The sequence below is a fragment of the Chiloscyllium plagiosum genome, unplaced genomic scaffold (genome assembly GCF_037043375.1).
Source record: "Chiloscyllium plagiosum isolate Xiang-an unplaced genomic scaffold, Cpla_swu_hap1 HiC_scaffold_27, whole genome shotgun sequence".
Lineage (NCBI taxonomy): Eukaryota > Metazoa > Chordata > Chondrichthyes > Orectolobiformes > Hemiscylliidae > Chiloscyllium > Chiloscyllium plagiosum.
Genome location: NW_028270165.1, coordinates 75,793,224 through 75,805,896, shown reverse-complemented (window position 1 = coordinate 75,805,896; position 12,673 = coordinate 75,793,224). Strand labels below are relative to the sequence as shown.

Below are 12,673 nucleotides of genomic sequence, written 5' to 3'. Positions count from 1 at the left end.
CCCTAATCAACTTATTCCTCTCTAGGTGATTATAAATCCTATCACTTTACCTCTCAACATTTTACCCACAACCGAAGTAAGGCTCACTGGTCTGTAATTACCAGGATTGTCTCTACTCCTCATCTTGAACAAGGGGACAACATTTGCTATCCTCCAGTCTTCTGGCACTACTCCTGTAGACAACGATGACACAAAGGTCAAAGCCAAAGGTTGTGCGATCTCCTCCCTGGCTTCCCAGAGAATCCCAGGATAAATCCCATCCGGCCCAGAGGACATATCTATTTTCAGAAGTGCAGGTTAGGGTGAGTTGGCCATGCTAAATTGCCCCATCATGTCCTGGGATGTGTCGGTTAGGGTGAATTGGCTGTGCTGAATTATCTCATGCTTTCCAGGGATTTGTAGATTAGGGGTGAATTGACTGTGCTAAGTTGCCCCATGGTGCCCAGGGATGTGTAGATTAGTGTGGATTGGCAGTGCTAATTTACCCACAGTGTCCAGGGATGTGCAGGTTAGGTGCATGAGTTAGGGGTAAATGTAGAGCAATAGGGGTAGGAGAATGGGTCTGGATGGATTATCCTTTTGGAGGGTCAGTGTGGACCCATTGGGCCGAGGGGTCTGCTTCCACATTGCAGGGATTCTATGAAGGGAAAGGATTTTTGCAAACTGTACTCTCCTCCCTTTCTGCTGCAGGGCAGTGCAAGCACAGTGCGGGCCAGCCCGCTGGTCATCCAGAGCAGGTGCAGTGTAGGGGCCTGAAAGCTGATGTGAAATATTCATTTAATATCTCTCCCATCTACTGAGTTTCAACACAGATAACCTCCTTAATCTTTAAGGTGCCTAACTCTCTCTCTCTCTCTCTCTCTCTCTCCCTCTCATTGCTGTCTTGCTCCATATGTACTTGGAGAATCTCTTTGGATTATCCTTAGCCTTTGTAGGTTATCTCATATTGTCTTTTGCCTTCCTGATCTCCCTTTGAAGAAATCCCCCATAAGAAATTCATTTGAATCCAAGAATATATGATTCTTTTCCATTCTTCACTAGCGCCTCAATATCTTTATTCATCCACAGTTCTTTAAAGATACGAGCCTTACCTTTCACTCTAACTCGTCGTGCACTTGGGTAGGAGGAATAGAGGCATGGGCTATTTTCTGAATTTCTTCCCATTTGGAAACCTGAAGTGCCAATGGATTTGCAAATCCCAGTCCAGATTTCTTTCTCAGAGCAGGCTTGCAGGTTGAGTCGGTGATTAGGAAGGCAGACACAATGTTATCATTCATCTCGAGAGGACTGGAATATAAAAGCAGGAATGTACTTTCGAGGGTCTATTAAAGTTCTGTTCAGACCACATTTAAAATATTGTGAGCAAGTTTGGGCCCCATACCTCAGGAAGGATGTCCTGGCCTGGAGCAGGTCTAGAGGAGGTTCACGAGAATGTTCCCAGGGTTGAACAAATGTGGAATGTTTGATGACTCTGGAACTATGCTCAGTGAAGGAAGAGGGAGGAATATAATTAAAACTTGCAGACTACTGGACAGAATGGCTATTGGGAAGATGTCTCAAATGGCAGGAAAGACTAGGACTTAAGGGCACAGCCTTAGAGTAAAGGGAACACTTTTGGAACAGAAGTAAGGAGAAATGTCTGCAGCCAGAGAGCGGTAAATCTGTGGAATTCATTACCACAAAAGGCGGTGGAGGCCAGGTCATTGAGTATATTTAAAACGGAGATAGATAAGTTCTTGATTGTCAAGGGAATCAAGCAGGAGAATGGAGTTGAAAAATGTGTTAGCCAATGGCGGAGCAGACTTGATGGGCCGAATGGCCTATTTTATGCTGATCAATCTCATGGTGTTATATTGGCTCTGATTTCTTGTTATAATAGAGATCGGGGAGGGGGAGAAATCTTTTCTGTTTTTATTTTTAAAATGCACCAATTCCCATAAATAAATGCAACAGGTACAAGCACAGCACATGCAATATTCCTCATTGCAGCTGCAAACCTTTTGCATCCTCTGTTCTTCCTCCACCTTGGCTCCAGAACATTTGGCTTCCTACCCCCATCCCACTCCTGCCCAGAGATGTTAATGCTTCCAAGCTGACACTCAAAAATTCGGTTTGTCTCTCCATTCTTTCCTGGTTGCCTTTTGAGGGTTTTAGAAAACATTCCCAATCCTCTGAGTATAGGAGTCGGGAGGATACGTTGCAGCTGTACAGAACATTGGTTAGGCCACTTTTGGAATATTGTGTGCAATTCTGGCCTTCCTCCTATCGGAAGGATGTTGGAAAAATTGAAAGATTCAGAAAAGGTTTACATGTTGCCAGGGTTTGAGCAGAATAAGCTGGGGCTGTTTTCCCGAGCGTACCGGAGGCCGAGGGGTGACCTTTATAAAATTGTTTATAAAATCATGAGAGGGACGAGTAGGGTAAACAGATAAGGTCTTTTTGTTGGGATGGGGGAGTCCAGAACTAGAAGGTAATAGGAGAAAGTGAGGACTGCAGATGCTGGAGCTTAAAAATGTGTTGCTGGAAAAGCACAGCAGGTCAGGCAGCACCAAAGGAACAGGAGAATTGACGTTTCGGGCATAGAAGGTAATAGGTTTAGGATGATGCCGGGGAAAGGATAAAAGGGAACTAAGGGACAGCTTTTTCATGCAGAGGGTGGTGTACGTAAGGAATGAGCTGCCAGAGGAAGTAGTGGATTAGATTACTTACAGTGTGGAAACAGACCCTTCGGCCCAACAAGTCCACACCGACTCTCCGAAGAGTAACCCACCCAGATTCATTCCTCTACCCTAGACATACCCTGGAATAATGCACCTAACACTATGGGCAATTTACCACATCTTTGGAATGTGGGAGGAAACTGGAGCACCCGGTGGAAACCCATGCATATGCTGGGTGGAGGCTGGTAAAATAGTGACATTTAAAAGACATCCGGATGGGTTTAGGGGCATATGGGACAAGTACTGGCACATGGGAATTGATTAGTTAGGCAATCTAATTGGCATGGATGAGTTGAACTGTTTCTGTGCTGTATATTTCTGACTCTGGCTTGCCACTAACGTTTGTCACATCTGTATGTTCAGTTTCTCTCTGGTGCCAGTGCCTTGATGTCTCATTTCCATTTTGTGTCTGGTTGATTTTGAAGAAGCTGCGTTGCAGGTTCATCCTGAATTGACACTTTTTGCTTCCCAAAATCAAACCCGCTCACTCTCCGCAGTATCCCAAATGTCGTGAAAGATATTAAATTGCATGTGGAGTTATCCAAAATTCAAAAGATGTCAGTTTGTCGTTTTTGCCTTTCTGTCCCTACAAGACCCTGAATCAGCACCTTCAGCAGAATTAGTTAGAGCGGAGTGAGAACAGAGGGAGAGAGTGGGATGTTGCTTTCAATTTTGTGGAATAACAAAAGAAAAGAATGTTCCGCAGAAAGTAGAATTGCTTGTTCTGAATTTCTACCCTGGACTGACAGTGACATTTTTAACCTCTTTTTACAGAATATTTGAAGATCTGAAGACGCAAGTTTCAAAATCAACAGATGAAAGGCTTATGCCCAAAATGTTGACTCTCTTCCTCGGATGCTGCCTGACCTGCTGTGCTTTTCCAGCACCGCATTTTTCGACTCTGACTCTCCCATGTCTGCAGTCCTCATTTTCACGTCAATGTCTGACAGTCACTCAATCCATCAGGACTGCAACGATTTTCCTCTGATTCTGTGAGAAAAGGAGCAAGGATTTTTGGTTCCTGTTTCAGTACATTCCCAGCATCAGTGGGACTGGATGAGAGACCCTACCATTGCAGTGCCCTGAGTGTGGAGCCTGAAACAGTTATACAGTCTGAAAAGAGGAATTCACACCGGGGAGGGGCTGTGTACACGTTTGTGTGCGGCTGAAGCTTCGGCCATGGAGAAACCCGAGGAATCCCGCCCCGTGGAGAAACCGTGGAAGTGCGGTGACTGCGGGAAAGGCTTCTGTGTGCCGTCTGCCCTAGAGATTCATCGGCGCAGTCACACCGGGGAGAGGCCATTCTCTTGCCCTGAGTGCGGGAAGGGCTTTACTCGCTCCTCCCACCTGCTGGACCACCAGCGGGTCCACACCGGGGAGAGGCCCTTCAGCTGCCCTGAGTGCAGAAAGGCCTTCAGCGATTCCTCCAACCTGCTGAGGCACATGCGGGTCCACACAGGGGAGAGGCCGTTCTCTTGCCCCAAGTGCAAGAAGGCCTTCAGCAATTCCTCCGACCTACTAGCCCACAGGCGGATCCACACGGGGGAGAGGCCCTTCCACTGTCCTGAGTGCAGGAAGGCCTTCAACAATTCCTCCAATCTACTGAGACATCGGCAGGTCCACACGGGCAAGAAGCCAATCTCCCGCCCTAAGTGCGGGAAGGCCTTCAGTGATTCCTCTGTCCTGCTAACCCACCGGCGGATCCACACTGGGGAGAGCCCGTTCTCCTGCCCCAAGTGCGGGAAGGCCTTCAGCAAGTCCTCAGGCCTGCTCAGGCACTGGCGGGTCCACGTAGGGGAGAGGCCCTTCCATTGCCCTGAGTGCGGGAAGAGGTTTACCCATGCCTCCACCCTTGTGGCGCACGGGCGGGTCCACACCAGGGTGATGCTGTTCTCATGCCCCGAGTGCAGGAAGGGCTTCAGCCAGGCCTCCCACCTCCAGACCCACTGGCGGGTCCACACAGGCAAGAAGCCATTCCCCTGCCTCGAGTGTGGGAAGGGCTTTGCTGTCTCCTCCCACCTGCTGCGGCACCGGAGGGTCCACACGGGGGAGAGGCCCTTCAGCTGCCCTGAGTGCGGAAAGGCCTTCACCCAGTCCTCCCACCTCCAGACCCACCAGCGGGTCCACACTGGGGAGAGGCCCTTCAGCTGTTCCGTGTGCGGGAAGGCGTTCAGCAATTCCTCCAGCCTGCTGAGGCACCAGCACATCCACACTGGGGAAAGGCCGTACTCTTGCCCTGAGTGTGGGAAGGGCTTTACCCGCTTCTCTAACCTACTGACCCACCGGCGGGTCCACACAGGCGAGAAGCCCTTCAGCTGCCCCAAGTGCAGGAAGGGCTTCACCCAGGCCTCCGCCCTCCTGGCCCACCAGCGGGTCCACACTGGCGAGCGGCCCTTCCCCTGCCCGGAGTGCAGGAAGGCCTTCAGCAATTCCTCTGACCTGCTGAGGCACCAGCGGGTCCACACCGGGGAGAGGCCGTTTGCCTGCTCTGAGTGTGGGCGGAGGTTCACATTGTCCTGCAACTTGCGGAAACACCAGCAGGGACACCAGCGCTCCCAAAGATCAGATTCTGCCAGTGACAATGCTCTGGGTCACACCCCAGACTGAACCTCCTGCCCGTTCTGACAGTGGGTGTGGTGGCAGAGTCGATGGGTTTTTTTTTGGTTTCTGCTGGACTGCACCCAGCCCAGCCCACCCCCCACAACGGCTCAGGGGTGGCACAGTGGCATACCTGGGTTCTATTCCACTCTGGGTGTGACTGTGTGGAGTTTGCACATTCTCGCCCCTTATTTGCGTGGGTTTCCTCCAGGTGCTCTGGTTTTCTCCCACAGTTCAAGGCTGTACAGGTTAGCGGTTAATTGGTCAAGCTAAATTGTCCCATAGTGGATGTGTAGGTGTGATGCATTAGTCAGGGGTAAATATAGATTAATAGGGTAGGAGAATGGGGCTGGGTGTGTTACATCTACCACTTCCTCTGGCAGCTCATTCAATATACACACTACTCTCTGCATGAAAAAGCTGCTCCTTAGGTCCCTTTTAAATCTTTCCCCTCTCATATTAAACCTCTAGTTTTGGATTCCTCCACCCCTCCTTCACCTATCTGTGCCCCTCTTGTGATTTTATAAATCTCTGTAAGGTTATCTCTCAACCTCCGATGCTCCAGGGAAAATACCTGCAACTTATTCAGCCTCTATAACTTAAAACTCTCCAACCCCAGCAACATCCTTGTAAATCTTTCGTGAACCTTTTCAAGTTTCACAACATCCTTCCTGGAGACACAATTTGCAGGTTTACAGTGTTATCGACCAGGCCTGACCTCCTCAAAACAGGTAGCCCAGTCCAAATAGTTGGTCAAACCACTTAGCTTCCAGGAAAACCAATATTTATTTACATGCCACCGAGAAAGGAGCTGTTCCAATTTCCTGCAACATTCCCATAAACACACCCCTCTGGCAAAAAAAGGTCAGTTCAAACACAGGTTCTTACAGGAGAGTTAGCCAGAAACACCTGTTGAATCAGGGAACCTTTTTTCCTCCAGCAGCTTCGGACAGATTGCTTGCTAAAACCCAAACCAAACGAGGGGAAAAAAGGGAGAACTGCCTTTTCATTGTACAAGTCTTTTTAGAAAAGAAACCTGAAAACCTTTTCCCTGATTATTGCCCCAGCCATTACCTGTTGGCCATTTGCGAAGTCCCCAATCCCAGATGAATTGGAACCTCTATCTTTTACAGTCCCCCATTGGAAAAATAATCGACATATCAATGTAGAAAAGAAGGGGACATTTGTACAGAGCCCCAAATCTAATCCCCCTTTGCTAGAGCTAAGAGTCCTCCGCTCTAGAGAAAGAAGTTGGCTTTCAACAGTCATCTGCGTATTAGAGAAAGCATTGTTTTTAAAAAATAAAACAGACAACGGCATTCCTGACAGAATACTCCATTGAAGAAGGTGCTGAATATTCCAGAACTCATGTAACATGGCTGTAATCCGAGAGCCTAAATTCTATATTTTTGTTGTATCGTTGGGACTCTTATTTATTGGAATAACATACCACAAGAATCTTATTTCATTCAGGTATAGTCAGTAGTTAAGAGGGATTTGTTTGGTTTGTTAATAGTTTACTCCATTTGTTCACCATTTATAGTTGGATAAATAAATTGCTTTTTGTTGATTTTAAAGTGTCAACAATTTTTTTTATCACTAGAGCAGGTTACACTATTTTTCATGCTAATTTTAGAGATTATAGGGCAATGCGCTTTCCTTTGGGTGTTTCACTTTGAGATCTTGGTGGTTGGGGGTGGCAGGGGATGGAGGTCAGCCTTTGCTTTATAACAGTATTGACATGACATCCTGCTGAATGCAATGGAGTCAATATTAATCCCAGCCTCTCGCTCTGGTTGTGGGCGAATCACTTTTATTTGGCTACTGTCCCAGAAACCACACAGAGACTCAACTGCTGAAACTATGATTTACACTTTATTTGCACATAGCAATCAAAACTAAAACCTCTCAAGTAAACAAGTTTAGCCTCACCTACCAACTTGGCTATCACCCAGTTGATGGCAGAATTTAGCTGGGTTTGCACCAAAAGTGCCCGTTTCTGGAAGTGCAGAACTTGGAAAAACTTCTTCCAAGTACTACTGCTGCATTGTTGTTGGAGTTGAATTCTGGTGGAGATTCCTCGCTTTCAAATTTGTGATGTGATGTTTCTTCAGATTCTCTATACTTCTGGAGACCTTGGGTCTGTAGCCTACCTTTTTATCCTTGAGAGTTAGCTGTGTGTTTGAAACAACCTGTCCTGCAATTAACCCCTTTATGTCAGGACCTTCCTTTTACAGGCAGACTTATTTGTCCTTCTGTCATGAGGTCATTAAACACAGTTATCTCGTCTGTCCCAAGAAATGGCTTGTTGTTTTGCCTCCTCCTTCCCAGGGATGGTTATTTTGTAACTCCTTTGTAGCAGTTTCTTCTTGGCCCAGGAAGAGTTATTGCTGACTCATGAAGTTAGGAAAGTTCTGGAGTTTACTGGACCACACCACATTCCTCTCTGCCTCCTCCAGGAATAACGATTCTTCCTGAGATACTGGCAGTTCCTCAGATCGCTTGGTATCCCCAAATACAATCTGTGTGTCAGGAAATCTCTGGTGCTGCCCTGACACCAGATCGTCACCCTTGGAACAGAAGGATTATGGGGAGAAAATTAAGAAATCCAAACCGCAGAGACTTGGGAGTTCCAGTCCAGGATTGTCTCAAGGTAAACATGCGGGTTGAGTCGAGTTAAAAAATGTGTTGCTGGAAAAGCTCTGATCTCCAACATCTGCAGTCCTGAGTCAGGAGTTAGGAAGGCAAATGCAACAAAGGCATTTATTTTGACAAGATTAATATAAAAGCAGGGATGTTCTGAGGCTCTGGTCAGGCCACATTTGGAGTATTGTGCACAGTTTTGGGCCCCATAATCTCAGCAAGGATGAGGTATGGGGCCCTGGAACACATTCAGAGGAGGTTCAGGAGGATGGTCCCAGGAATGAAAAGCTTAACATCTGAGGAACGTTTGAGGACTCTGGGCCTATACCCGATGGAGTTTAGAAGGATGAGAGGAGATGCAATTGAAATCTGCAAGATACTGAACGGCCCAGATAGAATTCATGTTGGAAAGTTGTTTCCATTGGTAGGAGAGACTAGGATCCAAGGGCACAGCCTTAGACTAAAGGGAAGACCCTTTGGAACAGAGAGAAGGAGAAACTTCTTCAGCCAGAGAGTGATGAATCTGTGGAATTCATTGCCACAGAAGGCTGTGGAGGCCAGGTCATTGAGCATATTTAAGACAGAGATAGATACGTTCTTGAGTATCAAGGGTTACGGGGAGAATGGGGTTGAGAAACTTAACAGCCATGATGGAATGGCAGAGTAGACTCTGGGCTGAATGGCCTACTTTCGGCTCCTATGGTGTTCTGATTCGCCGATGGGTGGAGGGATGAGGAGGGGGCAAAGAGATGAAGAGAGGAGTTGGATACAGATACGAGGGAGAAAGGAATAGAAGGAAACACAAGAATTGTACAGTAAATTGCAGAGCTCTTAGAAGCACTGGCATGCAGAGGGATCTGGGCGCATAGATCCCTGAAAGTGGCAACAGAGGTGGGTACAGTGGTCAAGAAGGCACACAGCACACCTGCCTTCTTTGAGTGTAAGAGTTGGCAAGTTATGTTATAGCTGTTTATTCCATTCACATTTGAAATGTGTGCAGTTCTGGTCGCCATGCTACTGGAAGGACATGGATACTATGGGAGAGGGCGCAGAGAAGGTTCACCAGGACGTTGCCTGGTCTGGAGGACTCTCATAACAAGCAGAGGTGGGATAAATGCAGATTGTTTTCACTGGAAAGATCGAGGCTGAGGGACAGCCTCGTCAAAATGATGAGAGACACAGATCAGCCAGATAGGGGTGGCACAGTGGTTAGCACTGCTGCTTCACAGTACTAGGGGACCTGGGTTCGATTCCAGCCACAGGGCAACTGTCTGTGGAGTTTGTTCATTCTCCCCCCACGTTTCCGTGGGATTCCTCCAGGTGCTCTGGTTTCCTCCCACAGTCCAAAGTGGATTGGCCAAGGTAACTTACCCATAGTGTCCAGGATGCACAGCTTAGGGTGCATTAGTCATGAGTCAATGTTGTGTAATAAGAGTAGGGGAAATGGGTCTGGGTGAGTTACTCTTCAGAGGGTCGGTGCGCATATGTTGCATTGAATGGTCTTTTCCACACTGTTGGGATTCTATGATTGTCAAAGGCTTTTTTCTTTTCCCCCAGGGTGGAATGGTCAACTACAAGAGGGCACAGGTTCAAGGCGAGAGGGGTCAGTCTACGGGAGAAGTGGAAGGGAAGGTTTTTCACAGAGGGATGGTGGGTACCTGGAACACACTACCAGTGCTGTACAAAGTTAAAAAAATCACACAACACCAGGTTATAGTCCAACAGGTTTAATTGGAAGCACTAGCTTTCGGCACGCCGCTTCATCAGGTGATTGTGGAGGACACAATTGTAAGACACAGAATTTATAGCAAAATTTTAGTGTGATGTAACTGAAATAAAACATTGAAAAATATTTTGATTGTTTGTTGAGTCTCTCATCTGTTAGAATGACCATGATAGTTTCACTTCTTTCATTTGTAAATCACAAAACTTTTTTTAAAAAAGTTACATTCTCAGGTTAACTGTAACAATTGGTGTCAGGCCAGATACGATGTTGATGGTGTTAGCCCCCTGTGTTCCCTGTCTGTGCCATAATGTTTAGACTGATTCTAATCTAAAAAGTGAGCTAACAAAGTCTTACATGGATTCATGACTATAACCTGGTATTGTATGATTTTTAACTGTACACCCCAGCATCTCCAAATCATGACTACCAAGCGTATCTTGATTGATATACGAACGGGAGGCGAACAGAAACTGTGCATGGGCAATAAATAGTGGGTCTAAGTAAGGATTAAGAATTGGCACAGGCTCGGAGGTGGGGGTGCCTAAACCAAATAAGAAGGGCCTGTGACTGTGCTGTATTGTATTGATACAGGTTTCCCCCACTATCCATAAGTAGTGCTTTCCCAAGAAACCTTCCATAAGCCGAAATAGCGTAAGCAAAGAAGCAATTAACATTAATTAATTTATCCCGTATATACTTGAGTAATAGTAATTTTTTGACTACATTTTAAGGTTAAATTTAGGGGGTCGACTATTACATGGATACTACTTTTGAGGGGCTGAAATTCGTGCCTGTCAAAATTCATACCCTGTCATGAGCAGAAGCCCAACTGAATAATAAAAAAAAACAATTATGGTAATTCTGAAAACCCAGACTGGAACTAACAGCCAGCGGACTGGAAGATGGGTGCAGAGTTGAAAAATGTGGTGCTGGAAAAACACAGCAGGCCAGGCAGCATCCGAGGAACAGGAGAATCGACTTTTCGGGCATAAGCCTTTCTTCAGATGGGTGCAGAGCCAAACAACCGGCAGACTGCAAAGCTGGACCGGGAGATGATGGCCAGCAGTCTGACTCACAAACATAGATAACAGATCAATGAAGAACTTATGTTTCACAACACTTGCAAGAAAAGAAAAATCAAACATGTCCAATTTGCCATGCAGGGAGAACAAAAAATATGATCAATAATTTTTTTTTTAAAAAAGAATTTCCAGCATTCAGGCACAATCGTTCAGGCATGGGTCCGTATAAATGCTGGGTAGGTTGATTCTTTGTCAGATGACAATCACTAAGAAGAAGCGAAGCTCTTGGTCAAGATGCTGGATTTGATAAAAAGATTAGTTAGTACCCTTACTCCCCTTCCTCTATGGCCAAACCATCACTGAGCAAGACAAAACCCCAGGATCCAAATAACCCCAGGATCCAAATACACACCAACACACATTAAAAAAAACCTAACCAATGATTGCATATGACCACATTTTATATGTGATTATCTCAGAGATTTACACAGGTTCTCGCACACAATATTGCCTGTGACCCTTCTACAGCACTCTGTGAAGTATTGCAATATTTTATATCTAATATGTGGAATTTGCACATTCGCTCCGTGTCTGCGTGGGTTTCCTCCAGGTGCTCTGGTTTCCTCCCACAGTCCAAAAATGTGCAGGTCAGGTGAATTGGCCATGCTAAATTGCCTGTAGTGTTAGGTGAAAGGGGTAAATGTAGGGGAATGGGTCTGGGTGGAACTTGTTGGGCCAAAGGGCCTGTTTCCACACTAAGTAATCTAATCTAATGTAATAAATAACATTGTATATTTTTAAAAAAGGGATATCTACATTGGTTAGGCCACTTGGAATGTTGTGTGCAATTCTGGTCTCGTTGCGAAACTTGAAAGGGTTCGGAAAAGATTTACAAGGACGTCACCAGGGTTGTGGAGGATTTGAGCCACAGGGAGAGGCTGAACAGACTGTTTCAGGCTGTTTTCCCTGGAGCGTCGGAGGCAGAGGTTTACAAAATTCTGAGGGGCATGGATAGGGTAAACAGGCAAAGTGTTTTCCCTGGGGTCGGGGAGTCCAGAGCTAGAGGGCGAGAGGGGAAAGATATAAAAGAGACCCAAGGGGCAACTTTTTTCACGCAGAGGGTGGTACGTGTGTGGAATGAGCTGCCGGAGGATGTGGTGGAGGCTGGTACAATGACAGCATTTAGGAGGCATCTGGATGGGGACATGAATAGGAAGGGTTTGGAGGGATATGGGCGGGGCGCTGGCAGGTGGGACTAGATTGGGTTGGGATATCTGGGTCGGCACGGGCGGGTTGGGCCGAAGGGTCTGTTTCCCTGCTGTACATCTCTATGACTACACGTTATACACCAATGAATACAGGGTCAGTCCAGTCAGACAGTACATGGATGAGGATGGGATTATAGAAGGTGGTGTATGGAGAACTAGATGGTGATTCTAATAGAATATACAGGATAAGTTCAGTCAGATGGTGCAGCCTGCCCTCCTACATGGACGAGGGTGGGATTATAGATGGTGATTCTAATAGAAATGATGTTTGTTTTGGGACTGGGAGTGAATGTCCCCCCCCGGGTTCCCCCTCAGCCCAGCCCGGTACCTGGTGGAGTGAAGCCGCGGGCAGCTCCAGGCTCACGGTCCAGCGCAGCCCCGAGTGCAGCCTCTCCACCAGCTGGTGCTCCACCACCTCCCGCCGCGGGGCTCCGGCTCTCTCTCCTCCACCGCCGACATTTTTAATTTGTTTTCCTCGTTCACCCGGTAACCGTCACCTCCCCCTTCCCGGGCCCCGGGAATTAGACACAAATAAACAATAAACACCACCGGGGACTCTCTCCTTTTCTTCACAACTTTCGTTCGGAAAGTTCCGGCTTCAATTTGAAATGTATTTTAAAGGTATTTTCTGAGGTAAACGGTGCCTGTCTGCCCCCCCCTCCCTCCGTCAGAAACCGCCCGCTGAGTCGATGAGAA

The 12,673-nt window shown here is 46.9% G+C and overlaps 2 protein-coding genes and 1 long non-coding RNA gene across 9 annotated transcripts in view; 2 read left to right on the top strand and 1 right to left on the bottom strand.

The window, feature by feature from the left end:
- The window catches only part of LOC148144606 (uncharacterized), a 25,446-nt gene extending 18,557 nt beyond the window's left edge, over positions 1–6,889 (top strand). For all 6 annotated transcript variants that reach the window (XM_087974912.1, XM_087974915.1, XM_087974911.1 and 3 more), the window contains exon 2: positions 3,495–6,889. In XM_087974912.1, coding sequence (XP_087831038.1) covers positions 3,900–5,327 — 1,428 coding nt within the window. In that variant the 5' untranslated portion in view covers positions 3,495–3,899 and the 3' untranslated portion in view covers positions 5,328–6,889. The remainder of the gene's footprint in view (positions 1–3,494) is intronic.
- The window catches only part of LOC122543548 (uncharacterized), a 398,874-nt gene that overhangs the window by 254,601 nt on the left and 131,600 nt on the right, over positions 1–12,673 (top strand). The gene's annotated exons all lie outside the window — the stretch shown is intronic.
- Positions 1–12,673, bottom strand: part of LOC148144605 (uncharacterized) — a 14,789-nt gene extending 2,116 nt beyond the window's left edge. Inside the window, exons 1-3 of one of the 2 annotated variants that reach the window (XR_015751529.1) lie at positions 12,306–12,673; positions 1,382–1,477; positions 1,092–1,287 (exon numbers count right to left, since the gene is read on the bottom strand). This is a non-coding gene — a long non-coding RNA (uncharacterized LOC148144605). The remainder of the gene's footprint in view (positions 1–1,091; positions 1,288–1,381; positions 1,478–12,305) is intronic. The other variant, XR_015751528.1, reaches the window with a different exon arrangement.